At 34.1% G+C, this 25294-nt stretch overlaps 1 protein-coding gene across 1 annotated transcript; it reads left to right on the forward strand.

The window, feature by feature from the left end:
• Window positions 1-12442: 12442 nt before the first annotated feature.
• On the forward strand, window positions 12443-24999 carry LOC110464874 (disrupted in renal carcinoma protein 2 homolog). Its single transcript, XM_021520326.1, has 13 exons — window positions 12443-12582; window positions 14158-14446; window positions 15130-15220; window positions 15617-15780; window positions 16433-16472; window positions 17006-17046; window positions 17281-17340; window positions 20038-20167; window positions 20717-20825; window positions 21791-21858; window positions 22262-22380; window positions 23629-23811; window positions 24148-24999. Exons 2-13 carry the CDS (start codon window positions 14200-14202, stop codon window positions 24345-24347), a joined length of 1452 nt encoding a protein of 483 aa, XP_021376001.1. The 5' UTR covers window positions 12443-12582; window positions 14158-14199; the 3' UTR covers window positions 24348-24999.
• Window positions 25000-25294: the final 295 nt, after the last annotated feature.

A 25294-nucleotide genomic window follows, 5' to 3' on the forward strand; every position in this document is an offset into this window, starting at 1 on the left:
TATTGCATCATTGGAATGTATTTGACATTCACATTTGTAGAGGCATACATAAGTTGATTATTTATTTATTTATTTATTTGAGTACTGCAATTTATTGAGGTGTATACATTTCATATAATTACTATACTTATCATTGTGGAATACCATAATGATTTGTTAATGTTTACAGATTTCACTACTTGTACTTTTATGAATTTCATCATATTACTGTCAAAACATTGCAATATAATAGTTAAAGTTATTGAGGTTTATAAATGTCATCCTTATAGTATAATATTGTATGTGTACTTAATTCTAAACGTTGTATGTTTATGCGTCTGATGGCAGAGGGGTAATGCAGAAGATTGTCCATAACACATACAGATTATTCTTAAACTGATGTACAGTTTTTAAACCCTATTCAATCTCTTCAACAACAACATCGTGGCAAGTGAATTGATTATTGGTGATACATCTTAAACCAGATGAGGACAAAGGTGAAACTCTTCTGCTTTGTCCACGACACCTTTTTTGTTAATCTTGGTCAAAACCATGTTGTGACGTCATAATCTCAAGTTGATGACCGGGGTGTAGTGACAACAAAACCAAGGGAGACACTTCAGCATAATAAAAGAGTGTCTGTCATTATTGATCTATGATTATATTCATAATTGTGACCTAATAGTCAGTAACCTGCATTTTTCGGAACCTTTGACGTATATTTTTCAATTACCTAACATTTGACCTTAACGCGTGTTTTAAAGAAAATAAACTTCCTTTTTCTACTTTTAATTGATCATCGATATAGATAGATATGGGAAACAGCATTAAGTAAGAGACCTCTTATATGTAGAATGTTTTGTCCGGCATTGTGATTGCACGTTGCTTGTTTACAATGTTCAAATTAATGTAAAATCTTCATTCTATTCTACAGAGACCTACCCACAGTTAAATTTCGATCCTTTGTTGGAGTAACCATGGGCGGGGAGAACCTACTACTCGAGTCGACAAGTCGGACCTACCGCGCGCGTTGTCTTCATTCCATTTCATGCACCAGAATATCGGCCTCAACACGTGGGGACCAATAGCCCAGTCTGCCAAAGGAGCCTATGACTGGGAAGATACAACTATAGTGTTTATCCTCAACATGGGTCGATTGGGAAGCATCATCTACATCTGTATCGTATCATATATACTAGACAAAGCAGGTACGTCAGCTAATTCATATTCGTAAAACATCGTTTCATTTACGGGAAAGTGACAAGTATAGTGATAAAATACAAAAAGTAATGTCTGTTTAATGATTACAATACAATGACAGAACATTTACATGAGGCATTAATTGTATTTTATACATTTATTTAACGTATGGGATAGTTAGGACAATGCAATATGGCCCTAAATGTGTTAACAAAACATTAATTCGAGATAAAAATGATAAAACTAGGGCAAACCATAAAGATAGCAATGATTCACATAGATACCATTGAAAAAGAACAAGGAAAATTAAACCAAGTGTTCCGGAAGGAGTGTCTTATGCTTCACCGACAACACCCGTTATGTAAATCTAAGTCAAATCCTAGAAATGGTACGTCATCCCATCGAAAACTCTGGTAGTAACAACAACACATGGCATACATGTACCTAATGAGAATACTCAAAAACATCGACCTTCATATTAAAACAAGAAATAGCATATTTCATTATGAGTTCATGAAGGCGAACATAATACGTGTCCTTGGTCTTCGTAAAGGACAACAAAATGCGTCTGTTAGCAACGTTTGGGCTTTTTCTTACATCTCTCCTGGCTCTCAAAAAGAAGAGGGATTATGAATTGTTTATAAAATATCAAATTTATGAATAGATATTAATTTTGTTTCAGGATTAGGCGTTGCCATGATAACATATTCCTCCAATATGTTAATTCGTAACGAAAAGCGGTCACTAAGCAAGAACAAGGAGGTCTCGTTCATGTAAGTATGCTGATTGCAATAGCTAATTAAAAGTATTGATCGCCCTCTTGACTCTATGATGCCAATACTGTTATATCATTTTAGTTTCGCAAACGCATACCATTTTTACACATTATTTTCTCTCTGTTACACAAGCGCTACAATGTCCTGTCCAGATAAACATCATTTGAATTCATCAAGGGATATGCATTCCCCTTTATTTGTTAATGAATCACATCTGTTTTATCCTAATACATCGATACATTCAATGTTTGATAAGCCATCACATCGGAAAAGTTACCTTATAATTTTGGGAGTATCGAGTATGTCTTACAAACGAGGTTCTTGTAACAACTACCTTCCAGCTCTCTCCCCATAAAATATAATAAAAATAAAATACACAGACATCTTTCAAACGTATAACAATCGAGACCATAATGTAACAAAACGCACTGCCATTGACTACTCATCTGCGCACTACTACTTAAATTAATGTAGTGTTTAAAGTGACGAAGCCTGCTCGCTGTACCTTTTGTATACAGATCAGGTCATCCGTGATAAGGATTGAATTTCACCTCAACCTCTACCTATACCCCCTATATCTATGTTTCATCTATTAAGTCAAGGCTGAGTGACGACGTGTCCTATGAAAAGGATAAATATTATGTACGTTCAAAGTACACTGAAAACCTGTATGTCGCCGCTTCTATTTGTCGATGTGATGTATACTAGCTTGTAGGCCTTTCCTATTCATATCCAACGTCAAAAACCACTAGCAAGCTGTCGAAAAGTATATGTATCTAACATAGATGTAGTCTCGATATCAGATGACAATTCGCTGGGAAAAGACACTATTGTGGAAACCGAAAAATCGGAAATAAAACAACTAATAAATAATTATTACTCTTAGATTTCGTTACCGTCACGTAAGGATTACTGATGTAAACTGTCACCTATTTTCTAAAAGGGGTTCATGATCGTCTGCTTTTGGGAAGTTAGTTGGTTGTTCTTAACTTGATATCTAAATATAGAGTAAGCATTGGATGTTTTATATGTTGAAGAGTTCTTTACTATAACAATATTGATGTCTTTGCCCAGGCTTACTGTTGATACGTTCTGTAGGAGTACGTCTAAGCTGTTTGTAGAATTGATTAGCGTTGTGAATGGTTATCGAAATTGAAAGTTGGGGTTTTAGATAGATTTGTAATCAGACTCAATTGTAATAGTACAATATACAATCGCGATAAAAAAAACTATAATACTTTGATAGATTTATAGCCAACACAAGTGAATCACACTACAACATTCTTCGTAAGCTTGAACATACATATCACTTAATGCATTTTTGATATCATACGTACGATGTTATATTTATAAATTGTATGGAACATGTCAGTGTAGTCATATAATGCCATGCAAATGAATTTTATGAATGACTTGACCGATAAAAGATTATGTATTTCTGCTGCCTATATTTGATGAGTATATCCTAACAACAGTCTACATTGTTTAGCAGTTTTGTTTGCTATTCTGTTTAGATGACATGGTTTAATCTTGACAGGTTACAACGTATCGAGTCCTAACATGTGATCATTTTTGGGAAAACAGGATTCAGCTGTTAATTAGACCAATTACTTTATTTTTCTGTTTATTTATTTATATATATATATATATATGATATATCTAAAGTAATGTGATCGGTCATAGGAAACATGTCTAACATACATGTACCTTTGGGTTGAAAAGATTCTGTTTTAATAGCTGTACGATACGTGTTTATAATGTATTTTGAGGCACTAGTGATAAAAAATATATGCTGGAATGTCTTGTCAGACAAATGTTTCGAATACATGCTATTCTGTGTTTAAGCAAACAAGTGCAAACGTTCAGGTGGATATGACTTAATACATATTGAATGAATGTTGTTTAAATTTTTTGGGCAACGGTGATGCAACATAGTAATGAAACGACTCGTCAGCCATCATATTCATATGTTTGTATACATTTGTATTTAATACCAGAAATTAAACAGAATTCAAATAGTCTGTTTCTCATTTTATTATATCTCGATTAAAACACAATGCTAAATCATAAATAAAACTATTATCATTCGCTAAGGTTTAATGAAGATTTTCCGAGCTACATTTTACTACATATTTATTAGCTTATGTCCTTCTAGTTTGATGACTAGAATCAGACATCCTAGTGATACATGTTCTTAGTTTATTCTATCCGTTATATAAACCAAATTCTGGAGACGGCGGCCAGTCTAGTTATCCGATAATTTGTTTTTTACTCAGTATATAAAACCATTATCATATCAAAATATTTAATTAAATATTCAGAGTAATACAATTGGCACTGAAGTAGGCATCGTAAAAATGTATAAACGGCAGCCGCTATGTTTAGAAAATCATTTAGAATTACCCAATAAACAACTCAATTTACTTATTTCATCTCATTTCCGATGCCCCTTTGTCGCTCTCGTCAATCTTTTGATCATGAAGTTAAAACAACAATTCATATCATGAACTTTTGTCAATATAAACTTTCACAGACGTTTTCCATGTTTTGATACTTCAACCAATAGCATTTTTTTCAATAAAATGTAAAAACAAAAGATATGACAAAATCAAATTAAGATTTCGTTGTTTTCAGGGCAGTTGTATGTATCCGCCATTGTGGGTGGCTCTCTGCTCAACGCGTCCTTCCCGCTGTGGTACGAGATTGTCAGTGAAATGTCCTTCCCTATATCAGGCGGTATCATGAATGGAATATCAGATGTCATCTTCCTCATTTTCGCCAATGTCTTCTTTGTTCTCATGTAAATACCTGTATCAGGTGAGTATAATGAGCGTTATACGGAGAGGCCCCATGAGTTCGAACATCTTTCCCATGATATTTTGAATTAAAATAATCAAGTCTTTCCACTGAAATTCACAAAGATTCATATCATCGGAACGTCTATCTTAAACAAAGAAAATAAGTAATATATTTTGAATTAAAATTATCAAGTCTTTCCAATTAAATTTGAAAACCCGAGTCCTGATTGCATGCTCAACCTCTCAGCTAATGATTTATCTTTTTAAAATTACATTTTCTTTCAATTAAAGAGAAACGTTTGCATGCATATGTGTGTATTGCTTGTTTTAACTAACTCACAAAATGGACGGTTTCTTGCTGAATGGTACGTGTGTAGCATATTGATCACACGACAACACAAATAAATTGTACGGTTTGAGGTGACGTGGATTATGCTGTGTGTTCCCTGCTAGGCTTTGTGACGTTGGTGCTTTTCCCCGTGACGTACATTCGGACTAATATTGACTTGGAGGCTAAAGAAGTGAATGACAATCAAGGCAACGATAGTGATAAGGAGAGTTAAAAGTACAAGGCAAAATGTGTAACTGTGAGACTTAAAGTGAATTGTGAGATATAAAGTGTCATTGTGAGACAGATTTTTTATGTATAACAGTGAATTATCTTCTGATAACATGCACAATAAAATGTACATGTATCGATTTTGATACATGTACCGTGCGTGCCAATTAGTATTTGAATATGTGTTCATTTTGTAACATTTTTGTTCTATATTATGCAATAATCAAAATGGATCGTCACTTGTAATGCGCTTTTATCTACAGAATTTCTTTCAGAATTTGATCAGATCTGTGCTGAACAATCAATAACCATCATTGATTGTACTTTCACTGTGCTACTGCCTCAGGTTTCGTCTTTGATTTTATCAGCTCTGCCCTTTTTAATATCTTTTAGTTTATTAATTGTACTAGATGTGTCCTGTACAACCAACTGCTGTCATGAATTTAACAATGTGCTTTCTTAACCATCAGCTTCCCTCATAAAACTAAACATATCGCTTCTGAACCATAGGTTACATTAGTTTTGTTGCTATTTTTACCGCGCCTCTGCTGCGCTATTTGTTTTACTCATTACTTGTACAAGGCCTGGTATGCACAAGGGGCCGCGGTGGGAAAGTGGTTAAGGCGTCTGACATTCTGCTACCACTTGCTCCCACCACTGGGTCGCGGTTTCGAGACCTACCCGGGGCAGTCGCCAGGTACTGGCCGTAGGTCGGTGGTTTTTCGCCGGGGTTTCCCTCCACCACCAAAACCTTGCACATCCTTAACTGACCATAGCTATTAATAGGACGTAAAACACAAACGAAATAAAGCAAACCAAACCTGTAATGTACCATAGGTTCATTCCGTTTATTTGTGTCGTTATGCGTATAAAGTCTGCTATTCCATCAGCTGTTGTCATTAACTTAACGAGGTATGTGGCGGTTCCCAGTTGTCAGTGACGTACCACCAGCTGTTATCGTTATATAAGCCCGTGTTGTACTGCTATCATCATCATCGTTATTTTTACCGAATTTGTATTTTACCGCCAGCTGTCTTTGGTATCTGTACCTAGTCTGTGTTGAACCGCCAGCTGTCGTCAAGTATATGGTGTACACCAGATGTTGTCGTTGTAACGGTTCTGTGCTGTACCGCAAGTTGTCATCGTTACTTTTACCAAGTATATGTTGTACCCTAGATGTCGTTGTTGTAATGTATCTGTGCTTTACCGCCCGCTGTCGTCTTTTACCTTACATTACATCTACCAAGTCTGTGTTGTACCGCGAGTTATGGTTATTTTTACCAAGTATGTGTTGTAGACCAGATATCGTTTTTGTTACGTATCATTGATGTACCGCCAGCTTTCGTGTATTAACCTTACTAAGTCTGTAATGTATCCCCAGTTCTCGTAGTTTATGGTTCATCTTCACATGTTCACCAAGTTTCCTTTGTATGATACTTCCCCGATGATAATTATTTTTGTCATACACAAAACTGTTTTTTTTTTTCTTTTTACAAGCACATTTGGACATGATTTGTTATAATGTATTATCCCATGTGATCTGTAATTTAAGTCGGATATGCATCAGTTTTTATTTTCTTCAGTTCGGGTCCTTTTGCTTGTCGATGTATGATCGTCACAACGATTCTACTATCCTCCATGTTGTGTATTTACGAATGGCACGCGGGTAGCGTCTGATTAGAGGTTTCAAAGTAATTACAGATTCCTGATTTACATAGTCTATTCTAAAACTTAAAACGACTAGTATCAGATCCGAGAAAAAAATGTAAACTAATAAAATGCCATTTGTCTTACTTTTTCTGAGTTTTCTTTGTTACTGGTACTCATGCATAAAGTCACATAGGTAAATGACACACACCAGTCTTTGAGTCAATATCCAGGCGATTGCGAGGAAAGGAGTTAAACAATTTTAAGCAGATTTAGTTTATAAAACAGCTATTGAGGTCAACATTAGAGCGGATGTAGTGTCCATTATTAGATAACTCAAATTTCTTTTTGAAAACGAGTTATTCGTTTACATAACTAATTAAAGAAAATGTGCATGGCTCAGGTCAAGACTAATTATATACGATAAGCTCGACCTGGCCTCTGTTGTCTAGTGGTAGGACGCCCGGGCTCGTGACCGAAGAGTTGCGGGTTCGAGTCACGGCACGGCACTGTGTTTTATCTTTGAGCAAGATACTTTACTCCGCTTGTTCCAGTCTACTCAGCTGTAAATGAGTATGTGGTTAGACAGTGCTAGAAATGTAGAATGTTAGCTATGAGCGCCGAAATGACAGCACCAGCTGTGTGCTCCCCAGGGATTTGAGAAAGATATTGGCTGGTTGCAAAGGCCCAATAACCACGGCTAATAATTTGTGAACCACTTTAAGACGACCTACGGACATGGTTGTGATAAAGCGGTATATAAGAACCTCGAATTATTATTATCATTATCATTATTATGGCATCTATAACGTTTACTAACAGATTCAAACTGGGATTATGTATAGGATGATTTACCAGTTACAGTAAAACAAGGTTAGTACGAACACGCTTATTGCAATTCCATGGGTATTGCGAACTGATTCTGATTCCTCAGCCCTTTCTTACTTTCGTGCAATTTTATTATCATAGTGCAAATTTCATCAAGCGAATTACTATCTAGGAAGCATACCAGCGGTCCCCTTCAGTTGAGAATCAATGTTATTTTAACATCCAACTTCTAATCTCGATCGTCACCGAGAGGTCCCAAAGGGAAACTGTTAGCTATTTGCGTATATACGTCAAAAGTGAGTTGTGATTTCAATGACAATAAGTGTTGGGTTGTTTATCTACCATAACTTCAAATGCTTTTATGTGATATAAGCAGACTAATTAATACAATGAATTATGTTTTCGATGAAAATCTTCATGTTGAGTTAAGACCGAAGCTGTCGATTTTGAGATCACCAGGCTTTCCAAATGAGCTTCAAGTTGTGAGCATTGTGTTCATATCCATATACGTTAAGATAAATTAAAATATTCCATTTGATTTTTGTTTACGTTTTTTAAAGGTTACTTCATTTAGCGATGATTTAACCCTCGGCTCAAATTAATAAATTGTTATAAATGCAGGAAGAAGCAATCTGATTGAAATCGTCTGTTGCATGGCTTCGTTAACTTCGTACTGTGATGTTCAGGCGGAGCCATGTTACAGATGATTTTAATCAGATTGAGAAAAAAGTGTCGTTGCATCGCCGATGTGGTAGATTTCCCAAATACTATCTGCGTTTTAACCGCCTGCTGCCTAATTCTCGTATTTACAGGTAGCAGAGTACAGTAAAAACGGCCTGATCCTAAACACAAAGGGAATGTCTCAGATAAAAATGGATTGTGGATTCAACCTGGACAACACAGCTAAATGTATTTATTTATAAACTACATTTTGAATACATTATGTTTAGAAGACTTTATTTTTTTCAAAAACTGTTTTCCTCAGATTTGTGACTTGTGATAACCATGGTTACCACATGAAGAAAACGCCGAAAAATGCAAAAAAACTTGATTTTTAACCAAAAACTTGACCCCCGCAAGTACATTTTTTTCTTAAACCCTGTCATAAATTAAATATTGCCTACTCGGTAACAGAAATACTCACGTTTTAGCATCGGTCATTCCGGTAGAATTTTTTTACAGTATTTACACATGTGCTGAGTACAAAAAAAGAGTACATGAAAAGCTTGCTTTTATTGTGTAGACACAGATTTGCAAATGCCCAAAACTGTAGTCCCAAACCAATATTTTGTTTTGAACATTTATGAAGCCCGCATAGTACACTTCATCATGTATATGCCAAGTTTAGTGCTGATTTTATACATTTGTATAAATATGAAATAAAATGAAGTTTATACAAACCTTTTTCTGACGTTATGTTTCTGTAACTTTTACTTTGACCTATATCATAACTCAACAATAAGGCTTAGGACTCTGTGTTTCCAAAAATAGTTTAATACTTACATAAATAGCTCGAAATTATTTTTGAACTCATATCATTCATTGTAAATACTTGATATTGTGCTTTCTTTTTTGAAATCAGTTTATGATAAACTTTGTCTTTCTAACATCCCACATATAGGAGCTTGTTACCCTGTATTACAGGAGCTTGTTACCCTGTATCAGCCGTCACGATCACTGCGGTCGGAGTCATAATCTTTGTTGTGTGTCCCAAAATCTCGTACTGTGACCTACGGAAACAGACGCTTTGGGAGGGTTTCGGCTACGTTGTGGAATAGCTTACCATCTGCAATTAGAAAGTCTAATACCCTGGCCAAGTTCAAGAGGGACATCAAAACTCACCTCTTCACGTCTGCATTTTAGAATCTTTGCAAAGACGTTATGTAAAACCACCCTTTTATTTGGTAAAGTATGTGCACACCTCTTGCTTAAATGTATAAAAGTGATTGTAAGCCTTTGTTTTTTTGTTTTTACAATTATAACCATTACTATAGCTATTATCCATATGTTGTAAAGCGCGTTAGAGTAATTTTACAAATTATATAGGGCGCTATATAAATGTTGTATATTATTATTTATTATTATTATATAACTAGCTTGCTACTGTATGCAGATATTTCCTGGTAGGCTCTTTACTATTCACAGTTTCCATAATGATGTCTACATATTCTCAGAGTACACAATTTACACAATTTAGGAATGATGTTGACATGTACACAGGTTTCTCGATAAAATTTTGTCGAAATATTTATTTTCAAATAGACTATGGAAAAGATACAGACAAGATCGTTGCCTTTTTTTTTTTTTTTTTATAATTTCGAAACAATAGATACCTTTCAGCTTTAGTGTTGTTCTCCTTTGTTTCTCGGTTCATCTGTTGTACTTATTTTTCCGCTAACTTTTTTATATTCTTGAAGATATTTACGATGTGTCCCAAGTAAATACCAGAAACAGAATGAACGACTTTATTTATTTTCCAACATATATTCAAAATGTGTATGCCAGGTAAGCGCATTCCATAAAATATGTTTTGTCTAATTTGAACAATTACCTGGTTGGACCGATATCCAATTCAAACCTTTCTATTTCCACTTTTGCATTGCTTTCAACATCAGAAGTACATACTGAAGTTAACGTATTTCTTTTTGAGGATCTTTTACATTATCTGTTTTAATATCTATATATCTATATATCTAACTGTCAATTGAGAGCCTGTCATGTGATTAAAATGCTTCAGTGGAAAATGACGACAGTAAGATTTGATATGATGATTAGAATGTTTGCCCTTTAACAGTATGTCACGACAATACGTTCATTGATATAATTTATTTCTATTTTGTACGTCATTCAAACTTTTTTCTTTGTAAAAAAAGTACGTTCCTATCACTATACAGGTGAGCTGCCATTTCATGTTGTAGAAATAGCGGTTTATCGATGAATAAGAATTTTGGACATGGTAAAATATCACATTATTTGTAGTACATTTTTATTTATTTACATTTGCGCTGCAACCTACTATATGAACAGTAACAGCAAACATACATTTCATTTGAGTATGAAAGCAAAACCTCTCGTGACGTAACACTTTCTTTACTTAGGACGTAATAGATTAACATTGCTCAATGAAAGTATTGTCGCTTTGCTTCGGATAACGTGGAAAATGCCCCTACGTCAAACGATCAAATAACTACGGTTAATTATTGGCGCCAATTCTATTCAAAATGGGCTGTTCCGTCAATATCGTTTAAAGGACGAAGCATGTATAAAACGCAGTAAATCAATAAATTATTTAAGAACAAATAGATAAAAATAAATACTTATTCTATGGTAAAATTGGAAATATATGGATTAACGTTTTTTTTTTAATTTTCATGCCGGTATGAACGCAAATCGGTTACATCTATACTAACCGATTTGCGTTCATACCGGAATGAAATTTTAAAAAAGGCCGTTCAATCCCTATATATTTGGGGTAAAACTGTAGTTTTGATTTTATTTCATTCAAGTGCAGCCTTTTAAAAATGAGTATATGTCTCTACGTGGTAAAAACAAATTCTAGATCGCCACCATCAAAGTGTAAAGGAAGTGACTCCTATTGAAAATTGAAAGATAGAGTATAGCCTAGATACAAATTTAGATATTTTGTCAGAGGTGTAAACATTTTACTCAAATCTTTTCCAAACCACCTCGCTACGATTATCGCTTTTCTAAGTGGATCCGTTTGCAATGTGTGTTTTGATTGGATACGGACGTTATCTGCGGTAGAACCATTGTTCAATGGAGTTAAGCCCCATCCACTGTATTTAAGCCACAGCCTATTTCTAATTAAGAAGACATGAATGTTTTTGCATGTTCTATAGGGAACCGTGTAGTTATATTGACAAAATGGGATGTATGTATTGTGACTGATAAACTCGAGAAAGTAAAAGGTTGACAAACTATCCAAAACTTCCGCCTCGTCTACAAACAAGTCGAGCGCGGTAAATGACCGACATTCTTACTGATTGGTCAGTTCGCTGTAGAGTGACACGTCACAAACATAGTTCATATGTCTACTACGATTTACTATATACTTATAGCTAGATAAACACTATGTTTTAAGAAAATGAACTTAGTATTTGGTAGTTCAAAGTAAATGTCATGCTCTTATCGCAAATATGCCACCCAAAACGATTTACTTTCCCCTAAGCAAATATTTGCGTTTTAATTGTCAGTTTTAAATACGTTTTTTTCAGTAATTACACCAAACCCTCCCATGATCAGTTAATGAAGTTGGTACTGTACGTTCTTAATAAATTTTATGTTAATGAAGTTTCAATTTATACGCATTTTGATGTGCGTCATCGAGGTCAAATACTATCTGTTATGCTTTCAGTAAGTTCAAATTCAGTATGTTAAAATAAATATGTCGTACTTGTAAATTGATGTTCACTGCTAAGTTAATGCATGATATATATTCTAGACTCAATACTAATTTAATCGGGATTGTAACACAAAAGCAGTCTTTCATTTGTAGCCACCAACTGTGTTTACAAATTGTATTTGAATATCTCAGTTCTATCGTAGGTGTGTGATTTAAGGCTGAAGGTATACCAGGGCACAGGACTGTGACGGACTGGGTGGAAGTCATATTAATAACATTGTGTGTATACGACGACCACAGTCGGAAGGTATACGATATACACTCATGTTCAGGTTTTACTTCAATATATGTCACATGGACTCTTCCTGTGTATATCTTTGACATGACATATAGGATCGGTTGGTGCACACATGGAAACTTGAAAAAATCAATGTAAGTAGTATCGTAAAGTACAAAACTTACACTTTAAATCTAGTTTTGTGCTTTCAGCTTTTCTTTTTTTTTTGACATTTACATAATAAGCAGGACGTCAGTGAAAACTTAAATGTGTACAATCCTTCGACATCATATTGTGTCCCGACTGCAATTCTTTCGATAGATACATTTGTGTTTTTTTTATTTCTAAACATACATGTACAACTTTTACGATGAACTGACTCAAAATCTAAAGTTTTTTAAAGAATAATAAATTAAAAAAACGTCTGTGTAAATTCATACTAGTCTAATATGATAACTTTTCTACGAATCATTTATTACGATTATCCCATCGTTTACAAGTGTGTTAAATAAAATTATTAGCATAACATACTTATTATTACCAAAAAATGTAAAGTCGGTAGCTTGTTTATAAGTTCATCTAGCATTGGAATAGAGGTAATTTATACTCATACTTGCTTCTGGCCTTGTTAGTTTACTTTGGTACAGCGAAGAAACTGCATTACTACAGAAAACAAAGAAAGAAAAAAATATCTCAATTTTCATTTGCTGTGCCTAAGTCCTTTTTTCAACTGTTCAAATAGAGTAAGTACATGCATATTCTTTTAAACAGAAATAGAATGAAAACGTTCTAATTAAAGATATTTTACATGGTAAACTATAATAAACATGCTAAATTGATGATTTATTTAAATCATGTTTCGCGTGTCATTTTCCTACGCGTTTAACATACAATTCTTTATGAATGTATTTTAAAGTGAATTCTTTCTAATACTCATATTACCGTTTTTATTGTATTATAATAAGACGTCATACATGTATAAGGTGTCATAGGTCCTCAGACGCATTCAAGTTTCACAGGAAAAATAAATTGAATGTAAGAAAACTTTGACAAGCATGTGAGATTTTATCTTAATGTCAAACGTCTATCATGCGTATGTCTATTGAAATGAAACACAATCTGTTTGTCTTAAAAATATATGATCTTGAACTTGTAACGTACCAAAAAAGAGTGTATAAAGGAGTAAGAATCATCCAACATAGTATATATATAATACTTATATGATCGTAATAACCCAGGGAAGGAAAGAACATTAGAGGAGTGCATCCGATATTTCAGAGATAACGTTCCGAGAAATAATCCATAACAAATATTCATAATAGGTTGATTGTACATGCTTTTGGTGAGACATCTAAAACGAGAAGAAGACAAAGCTGATTGTCTTTTGCTTACCCACGACACTCCTCGTGTTAATCGTGGGCAAACCCATGTGGTGACGTCATAACCTCAAGTTGATGACCGGGTGTAGCGACGACGAAACCAAAGGCAGACAATTCAAAAAAATGAAAGAACGTCTGTCCTTATTGATCTATGATTGTTATCATAATTGTGACTTTAATAGTCATAGAATGCATTTTTCGAAAACTTTGACGTATATTTGTCAATTACCAACATTTTACCTTAACTTATTTTCAAAAAAAATAAGTTCCTTTTTCTACTTTTAATTGATCATCGGTACAAATGAATATGACAAACACCGTTGAAAAAGAAATCTTCATTCTATTCTACAGAGACCTACCCACAATTAAATTTCGATCCTTTGTTGAGTAACCATGGGCGAGGAGAACCTACTACTCGAGTCGACAAGTCGGACCTACCGCGCGCGTTGGTGGATTCTCATGTTGTCTTCATTCCATTTCATGCACCAGAATGTCGGCCTCAACACGTGGGGACCAATAGCCCAGTCTGCCAAAGGAGCCTATGACTGGGAAGATACAACTATAGTGTTTATCCTCAACATGGGTCGATTGGGAAGCATCCTCTACATCTGTATCGGATCATATTTACTAGACAAAGCCGGTACGTCAGCTAATACATATTCTTAAAATATCGTTTCATAATCCCCGCATTTTAAAGAATAGTTCAGTGATAAAATATCCAAAGTAATGTCTGTTGAATGATTAATTGGCATTATTTGGGCATTAATTGTATTTTATACATTTGTTTAACGTATGGGATAGTTAGGACAATGCAATATGGCTTAAAATAACAAGAAAATACCGAAGTATTAACATAACATTTATTCGAAATAAAATGATAAAACTAGGGCAAACATGAAAATAGGAAAGATTGACATGGCGACCCTTGAAAACAAAGTACAAGGAAAATTAAACCAAGTGTTCCGGAAGGAGAAGACCGACATCACCCGTTATGTAAATCTAAATCAAATCCAAGAAATGGTACGTCATCACATCTAAAACTCTGGTCGTAACAACAACACATGGCATACATGTACCTAATGAGAATAAACAAAGAAATAGCATATTTCATTATGAGTTCATGAAGGCGAACATAATATGTGTCCTTGGTTTTCGTAAAGGACAACAAAATGCGTCTGTTAGCGACGTTTGGGCTTTTTCTTACATTTCCCATGGCTCTCAAAAAGAAGAGAGAATATGAATTGACTGTAAAATATCAAACTTATGAATAGATAAACATTAGTGTATTTTTTATGATAAGGTAAACTAATAATTTTGTTTCAGGATTACGTGTTGCAATGATAACATATTCAGTCAATATGTTAATAAGTAATAGTTTGCGGTCACTAAGCAAGAACAAGGAAGTCTCGTTTATGTAAGTATGTTAATGGTAATAGTTAAAAGCAATGACCGTCCTCTTGACTTTATGATGCCTAAACTGTTAGATCGTTTTAGTTTCTCTACAAACGCATATAATTTTCACACGTTATGTTCTCTCTCTTACACAAGCGGTCCAATGTTCAGATGAACATCATTTTGATTTTTGAATTCATAAAGGGATATGGATTCCACCTATATTTGTTAATGAATCACATCTGTCTTACCTAAGTACATCGATACATTCAATGTTTGATAAGCCATAACATCGCAAAACAAATCTACCTAATGATTTTGGAATTATCGAGTATGTTGTCATCATTGTTTTGATTCTAAAGGTTAACCTTAATTGCTATAGATACAATTATGATACATGACTGATTTTTATTACAAGACTCATTACCATCGGTGAGTTTCTAAATGGTTGTAATGGAGTCACATCATTCGCAGCGCCACCTATTTTAGCAGCAAGGTGGTTTCCACCTGGGGAACGAATTACAGCCTCAGCAATTATGGTACTTTCTGCATATGTTGGGGACGGCTTATCCAGTCTCATAGGTAAGACAAAAAGCTTCCCAGCATCGACAGTCCGTTGTTTTTGTGTAAAAATGTTAAACAAATACGCTGAACAATTGCAAAGGTTTATTCAACATCAAAGGTGACAGACACCAGCAATTATTCTAGAAAGTCATTACCTAATGCGTGTCACATATGTGAGTGACCATAAGCTGTGTATGTAGCGGTGTTCCACTAGCCCCTTTGTGACTTATACCTACAGCGTCGATTACAAGTCACAAATGACAATGTCTACGACAACGGGCGGCGTTCATTAATGAATGTGAAGCACAATGCAATACCAAAACAATGAGCACGTCTAAGACAATTAGGATTTTGATAACGAAAGTTTCAATTCCGTTACTTACAGGGTACATAAATTTCACGCTATATTTTGACGTAACGAATTCTTCCTTTAAAGAACATTTGTCAATTTGAAAATATGGTTGAAAATAGAAATCTGAAATATTTCGACGTTTTCGTTATAAAGAGCCCCCTAAACGCATACATGTATTTGGTATAACTGGTATCATACAAAAATAATGTTGAATAGTGTTATTATTTTCATTTTTGTAACCATATTAGTAGAAAATATGTTCGTCATTCGGTTAAGGATTTTAAATCTTAATAAGAGTATTGTTTCCCCTTAATTCAGGTCCAGTGATTGTTGAGAAACCAAACTTTGCCAACAACAGGTAGAGTTATAGTTTTCTAAATGAGAAATATATAAATTGTAAATGCTATCACAAAGAATTCATATGAATTGTTATATAGTTACAAATGTACCTCACAAGGAATGTATCAATGGCCAACAGAACACATTTAACTTAAAATTATGTGGATCAACCGATTTGTTATTACTTTTATATTCAGTTTGTAAATCAACAAAACATACTACATGTATTTGTTCTTTATAAATCGCTTATACTACATGTATCGTGATACATACATGTAGTATAAGCCCTTAGGTAATCAGAAAGATGACAAGAAGACATTAAATATCGAATGAGGTATATATATATATCTATATATAAACTCTACTTTTGAAAAAGAGAATTACATTTTTTGAATACTTCCGTTATCACGGTAACTTATAATCAAAATTTGGATTATAAAATAAAATATTTTCATAGAATCATTGAACAGGCAATGGAACAGGAAACTTTTTAAAAAAATTTGAAAACAGATTTGTTTACTGTAAATGATTTTTATTTGTACTGTGTTTCAGCATTGCGAATGACTCGACACTGACAAATGGTACTACAAGCGGTAAAGTACCTATTTTTGATGAATTAAATCTGATAGGTTATAATCATTGTTTTCATTTCTATAAAAAAAATCGATATCATGTGTGATATTGACAGACTTTTAAGATCGGGCCTCTTTCATACGCTACGAGGAAGAAGAAAATATTTATCGGGTTACGGCTGCTTATAACGTATAACTAGTAATAAAATAAACTTAATATTTTACAGTTGACAATTAAAACTCTTTTATTTGTAGACTTGCTAGTTGCTAATGCCGATGAAATCTTGGATGAGGTGATGATCTTTCTCTATATACGTAAGTACGTCAATATTCATCAAATGCTAAAATGTATATATGTATGCATACTAGTTAATTATGTGTTCGTATGTTTGTTTCCATCACAGTCTTTGACAACCACATCGATTATTGTCCTACTTGAGGAAACATTCTCGTGGCTGGATGACAGACAGAAATGTAATGGCATTAACATTATTAAAATTTAACTCCATCTGAAATCCTAGCATGATAGAAATTCATAAACGCAAGGTTTTGTTTCCATGTAACTGAATATTTTACAAGTACCCGGAAGTTCTGGCTAAGACAATGGAACATGTATCAATCATATATAAAATAAGGAAGGTGTGTTATCTTGATGATACTAACAAAAAAAGTAACAATAATAAATATTGATTAGGGAAAGATAGTTTATTAACCGAAACGAGATTATCGTAATAACACAACTTTTCCCCTTGCATCCCCCTCCCCCCCCCCCAAAAGAACAAAAACAAACAAAAACAAAAAACATAAACAAAGACAAAAAGCAAATATTTTTTTTTAACAAAAATGAAATACACAGACATCTTTCAAACGTATAACAAGCGGGACTATAATGTAACAAAACGCACTGATATTGACTACACACCTACGCACTACTACTTAAATTAATGTAGTGTTTAAAGTGATGAAGCCTGCTTGCTGTACCTTTTGTATAGAGATCAGGTCATCCGTGATAAAGACTGAATTTCACCTTCATCTATACCCCCTTTATCTATATTTCATCTATTAAGTCAAGGCTGAGTGAGGACGTGTCCTATGGAAGGGATAGATATTATGTATATTCAAAGTACACTGAAAATCTGTATATCGCCACTTCTATTTGCTGATGTGATGTTAACCAGCATGTAGGCTATTTCATACCCACTGTCAAGAACCAATAGCAAGCTTTCGAAAAGTTAATGTCTTACATGTATGACGTGTCGATTTCCGGTTGTATATTTGAAACTTTCTTATTCAATTATTCGAGAAAAGGGCACTATTGTAGAAACTGAAAGGTCGGGTATAATACAGTTCAACTAGATTTGTGTGTGCTGGCACATTTGTTAAGCAATTGTAAGACAACTTATAAATAATTGATTACTTTTCGTACAATTCTAAGCCGTTACATTTAGATTCCCGAAGTGTACTGTCAGTCAATGTCTAACAGTGGTTTAAAGTTCGTTAACTTTTGTGAAGCTAATTGGCTGTTCTTAATCCGATTTATAAATGTAGAGTAAGCATTCGATGTTTTCCATAGACATATTAAAGCGCTGTTTATTATACAAAAAGGAATGCTTTTGACAAGTCTTACGTTTGAAACGTTCGAAAGGACAGGTTTACGCTATTTTTAGAATGGCTTAGTGTCGGCTAATAGTTACTGTATTTGAAATGTCAAGTTTAGGTTTGAATAGATTTGTCATCAAAATCAAATATAACAGTACAATATACAACAGTTATCAAAACTTTGGTAATTTGAAAACATATGAATCAGACAACAACATGCTTCGTTAGTTCATCTATAAGTATTACTGAGTGTATTATTTAGATCATAAGTACCATGTTACATATAGATATATTTTGATGTGTATATGCTAACAATGGTTTACATAGTGAAGCCTTTAGGCTTGCTTTTCTGTTTAGATGAAATAGAGTATCATGTAGCACTGAATCATACATTGACCGAGTGCGACGTATCGAGACCTAAAATGTGATCACCTTTGTGATAACGTTCATAAAGTGTTATTAATAAATCACTGTAATCACATTTTTATATCTTCTTCACTCATTTTATGGTAGTTTTTTTTATCTATTGTAAACTTACTAGCACTTGATTGGAATAATAACTTCATTTTTTTTATTATAACAAGGTAGAACGTATTAGGGAATGCATAATTATCTTCATGAAAGGTTAGACATGTTATTGTTGCTTGAATAAAACATGTTTCGAAACCATTAAATTGTACTACTAGTATTTTCCTTTGTAAGCTATGTGTTTATGTGGTCGTCGTATCTCTTTATTTGTTGCATATTTGTCTGTCTGCATCGCTGCAGATTCATATGACAAGATATGTTCCTTTATTCCTCTCCCTGCGTTTTCAGTTCTCTTTCAAAATCAGAATCAATATTGTGATACATGTATATTTTGTAATGCCCTAGTTGAACAGACATTTCATAAGTCCATGGGGAATAACATACCTCATCACGTTCATCTCCTTATATATGTTTGAAGCAAATTCATTTTAATTATGAAGTACATGTAGCACCTCCCTAAATGACCATGTGTTATAAATGGCATATGTGTCGATACCATTGCAAATTATCTAGACAAAATATTTGTTTATTACCTGCTATGCGTTCAACGTCTTTTGAGGCATCTAACACGTCTGTTGTCTATATGTGATAAGTGTCTAAGATGTATGACACACCTCCCGCACAAATCCAAATGGAATACAGCTCTTAGCAGTTGTCATCTTTTGGTTCAAACTATATCTTTCCTGGTTTTGATTTAAGTGCTTCTATATACTGCGTTCAACATGTAGTATATTGTCATATTTTAAAAGTATGTAGACAGTATTACAGTGTGTATATACCATTAAGTGTGGGGTATTGACAATATTACAGTTATGTGTATTACATTTACACCTCTGATCTGAAACTGGTACCTTAGCATTGTTGTAATTTGTATATTTTCTCCAGAGTGTGGAGTGTCGGCAGTGTTGATGATTGCGACTGTTGCATACTTTCCTGATAAACCGTCTTCAGCTCCCAGTACTTCAGCTGCAATGTCCAGCCTCAACTACAGGGAATCGTTCTGGAAACTCGTAACGTAAACCAAAGTCCATCCTCTGCCTTACTGCGCAATGTCAGTGGTTTGAATTTGTCTTGGACGCGAGCTAGGGTTTATTAATTTTTAAGTCATTTTCGAGATCCATTTGAAGAGGAAAACATATTTTATGAAATATTTTCACGAACGAACTAATGACGGAAAGAATATTATATTCACACTATTGAATAAGAAAATATTTTGTTCGCACTTTCTAGTTAGGAAGGTAAATGGAACATGGAGTATATTGTTTAAATACGTCATTTAAAATACCAAGTATACTTAAACAACAAAATCCATTTATTGAATTAGATAGGTTACAGGAAGGATAGAGAAATTTGAAAAACTCACCTCAAATGACTGAAACAAACATAACTTAATCCATGTCAGTATAAATAGAATACTACTAATTGTATTGTATCTCCACAGCACAACGTGGTCTTAGTGTGCTTATTTTAAAATTAACGAGAGGAAATGATCTGTTTTATGTTTTGGTATTTATGAATATGTAAGATAATCTGATCCCCTGTAACATTGATACTATTACTACAGAAACAAACGGCTGGTGTTCCTGGTGCTTGTGTTCGGTATAATGGTTGGGGTATACATGTCCTGGATCATGGTAATAGACATCATATTCGACCCCATGGGCATATCACAGGTAATTTCTATTTGCCCCTGTTCAAGATGATGCCAGGTTGGTGAAATAACTACACGACGGCTCTAGCTCAAAGGCATTTATAAACCATAATTGTTTAAGTAAGATTTTTTTTTTAAATGCATATCTTTCATTGTTCCTGTGGTAAAGGATAAAATGCTCTCAGATATGCCTTTCCGTATTGTTTTGTTATCTTTTACCAGTTATCCGTTACTAACTGTTGACTGTCGTTTTCTATGTGATGACACATGATGGAACCAATTATCTGTCATCCTGATTGTTGTACGTTATAATCAGAAACCTAAAATAAAGTTTGCTGATAAATTTAACTTTATGGGAAAATGAAAAGTGCGTAGTGAAAGACAATTACTGTTATTTTTGAGACAATCTGGAATCAGACTAAAGCCATCATGGCAACCATCTTGATCTTGAATTCAAATCATTTTGAGTAAAAATATTAATTACGTGGTCCTGACCATATTTTTCACGTAGACTTCAAAACAAGCCTCTCAAAATATAAATTCAAGAAAAATTCGAATGTTAATGTGTATTTAAAACCTTCATGAAAACAATGTTGGTATTGACAAAATAATCATTTTGTTAAATCGCTAAGGCTATGCAGTCAAATTCGGGCCTCAATCTTAAATATCTATATTTGGATAATACTAGAACATATGCTAAATAAGTATATCAAAATACATGCTTTACATGTGTAATAAGAAATATAATCGCAAGAAGAGCCCAAAAGTGGGCGAATGTGCTAGCCAGATATATTCTTTGAGTGTATTATCAGTCATTAATTGGTTCAATATCATATTTTATTGGATAAATCTGAAGAGCCCAGTAAGGAATGACTAGTTTTATCTTATTATCTTTATATAAATTTGAATAAATAACATGCTGTAGTGATGTCAATATTCCTTTTGATGGTCAATCATAATTTTGTACGTTATTGATTTCCTTTTCAGTTGAACGCGGGATGGATAACGTTTTATACCATTATAACGGGCAGTATACTTGGGTTCATTATAGCAAGGTAAAACCTCTCGAAATTTCGGTATTGTCCGTACCATGAATTTCACGTACTACATAAACAAAAACAGAAAATTAGAATCCAGTGTTTTTAAATATAACAGTTTACCGATTACATAGCTTTAGCGTGTTTCAACTTTCATTTCCAGTGTAAGTGTGATATCAGAGGTAATACCTTGCTTGGTAATATTGGGTGCAAAATATACAAAAATCCAATACTTAAGGCTGTGTGAATATTTTAGTAACATTGGTATGGCTGATTTGGTTTATACTGCATATGAATTAAACAAATTTTGAGAATCTCATTATTATCATTGATGACTCATCTTCTAACTTTTAATTTACTTCTATGAAATTGCTTTTTTGTGAATATAGAAGAAATTATTTCATTGTTGGGTGTTTTTCAGGTTTTCCGATATATTCATGAAGCGACTGAAGCCCATTTTATTAACTTTGTTTGTATTCACCATAACAGCCTTCTTGTGGATCGCACTCATAGCTAGTGAAATCCTTCCTTATTCTACATGTAAGTCTTTTGTGTACATTTTACTTTTAAGGACACTGGTTCATCGTTTCTCTAATATGAATCTTTCAGGAGCCTGATGTCAAACATACATGTATATTTGGGTTAAAATGATTCCGTTTTACTAGCTGTACGATACGTGTTTTTGATGTCTAACATACATGTATATTTGGGTTAAAATGATTCCGTTTTACTAGCTGTACGATACATGTTTTTGATGTCTAACATACATGTATCTTTGGGCTAAAATGATTCTGTGTTACTAGCTGTACGATATGTGTTTTTGATGTCAAACATACATGTACTTTTGGGTTGGATGATTCGGTTTTACTAGCTGTACAATACGTGTTTTTGATGTATTTTGAGGCACTAGTGCTACCATAAATGCTGGAATGCCTTGTTAGAGAAATGTTTCGAATACATGATATTCTGTTTTTGAACAAACCAATAAAAACGTTCAGGTGAATATGACTTAAAACTTATTAAATACATGTTGTTTACATTATGTTTTTGGGCAACGGTGATGTAACATAGTAATGAAACGACTCGTCAGCCGTCAGATTCATATGTTTGTATATTTAATACCAGAAATTAAAACAGGATTTAAATAGTTTATATCTCATTTCATCATATCTCGATTAAAACACAAATCCAAAATAGAAATATAACTAGTTATCCAATATACTGACCACCAGCCGCTAAGGTTTAATAAAGATCGATTTTCCGAGATGTAATTTATTTCATATTTATTAGCCTTTCTTTCTCCCTCTAGTTTGATGACTTAAAAATTGACATCAAAGTGATCAAAAATATTGTATTTGTTTTATTCCTTAAGTAAACGAAATTCTGGAGTCGGCAGCCAGTCTAGCTATCCGATAATGTGGTTATTACTCAGTAAATCACACCATTATCATATTAAAATGTTTAATGAAATATTCAGAGCAATACAATTATCACTGAAGCAGGCATCGTAAAAATGAGTATACGGCAGCCGCTATGTTTAGGAAATCATTTACAACTACCCAAAAAACAACTAAATTTACTTTTTTCATCTCATTTCCAATACCCCTCCGTCGCTTTCCACCATTTTTTTTTATCCTGAAATTAAATTTTCAATTTATATCATGAAATCTTGTCAATATAAATGTATACCGACTTTTTTCGTGTTTATATAATTTGACCAATACAATTTTCAGTAAAATGTCAAAAATAGGATATAACAATATTAAATTAAGATTTCGTTGTTTTCAGGGCAGTTGTATGTATCCGCCATTGTGGGTGGTTCCCTGCTCAACGCGTCCTTCCCGCTGTGGTACGAGATTGTCAGCGAAATGTCCTTCCCTATACCAGGCGGTATCATTAATGGAATATCAGATGTCATCTTCCTTATCTTCGCCAATGTCTTTTTTGTTCTCATGTATATACCTGTATCAGGTGAGTATAATGAGCGTTATACGGAAAGGCCCCGAGAGTTCGAACATATTTCCTAAACAAAGATATTTTGAATTAAGATAATCAAGTCTTTCAACTAAAATACACACAGATTCCTTTAATAAAATCAACCAAAATTTGAAAAGCCGAGTACTGGTTGTAAGTTTCCACTATCCAACACGCTCAACCTCTCATTTAATTGTTTTAACTACTGTAACTCACAAAATGGACGATTTCTTGCGCTGAATGGTATGCGTGTAGCATATTGTGATCACACGACAACACAAATAAATTGTTTGGTTTGAGGTTGTCTAATATGACCTATCTCCCTCTCCTCAGACTATCGATGGATGACGTGGATTATGTTCGTGTGTTCCATGCTAGGCTTTGTGACGTTGGTGTTTTTCCCTGTGACGTACATTCGGACTGATATTGACTTGGAGGCTAAGGAAGTGAATGACAATCAAGGCAACGAACTCGACAACATCACTCTGGGGGCCTCACAAATGATAGAATGTACAAGTGATAAGGAGAGTTAAAAGTACAACAAGGCCAAAAGTGTAATTGTGAGACTTAACGTGAATTGTGAGATATAAAGTGTCATTGTGAGACAGATTTTTTTATGTATAACAGTGAATTATCTTCTGATAACATGCACAATAACATGTACATGTATCGATTTTGATACATGTACCGTGCGTTCCAATTAGTATTTGAATATGTGTTCATTTTGTAACATTTTTGTTCTATATTATGCAATAATCAAAATGGATCGTCACTTGTAATGCACTTTTATCTTCAGAATTTCTTTCAAAATTTGATCAGATCTGTGCCGAACAATCAATAACCATCATAGATTGTACTTTCACTGTGCTACTGCCTCAGGTTAGGTCTTTGATTTTATCAGCTCTGCCCTGTTTAATATCTTTTAGTTTATTAATTGTACTAGATGTGTCCTGTACAACCAACTGCTGTCATGAATTTAACAATGTGCTTTCTTAACCATCAGCTTCCCTCATAAAACTTAACATATCGCTTCTGAACCATAGGTTACATTAGTTTTGTTGCTATTTTTACCACGCCTCTGCTGCGCTATTTGTTTTAATAATTACTTGTACAAGACCTGTTATGCACAAGGGGCCGCGATGGGAAAGTGGTTAAGGCGTCTGACATTCTGCTACCACTTGCTCCCACCACTGGGTCGCGGTTTCGAGACCTACCCGGGGCAGTCGCCAGGTACTGGCCGTTGGTTTTTCATCGGGGTTTCCCTCCACCACCAAAACCTTGCACGTCCTTAACTGACCATAGCTATTAATAGGACGTAAAACACAAACGAAATAAAGCAAACCAAACCTGTAATGTACCAAAGGTTCATTCCGTTTATTTGTGACGTTTTGCGTATAAAGTCTGCTGTTCCATCAGCTGTTGTCATTAACTTAACGAGGTATGTGGCGGTTCCCAGTTGTCAGTGATGTACCACCAGCTG

The sequence above is a fragment of the Mizuhopecten yessoensis genome, unplaced genomic scaffold (assembly GCF_002113885.1).
Source record: "Mizuhopecten yessoensis strain PY_sf001 unplaced genomic scaffold, ASM211388v2 scaffold11039, whole genome shotgun sequence".
NCBI classification, from domain to species: Eukaryota; Metazoa; Mollusca; class Bivalvia; order Pectinida; family Pectinidae; genus Mizuhopecten; species Mizuhopecten yessoensis.

Coding starts and splice junctions, on each gene's coding strand:
- LOC110464874 (XM_021520326.1), top strand. CDS start 14,200: ATGGGCGAGGAGAACCTACTACTCGAGTCGACAAGTCGGACCTACCGC. Junction 15,221..15,616: donor AACAAGGAAGTCTCGTTTAT/GTAAGTATGTTA, acceptor TTTTATTACAAG/ACTCATTACCATCGGTGAGT. Junction 16,473..17,005: donor CCAAACTTTGCCAACAACAG/GTAGAGTTATAG, acceptor ACTGTGTTTCAG/CATTGCGAATGACTCGACAC.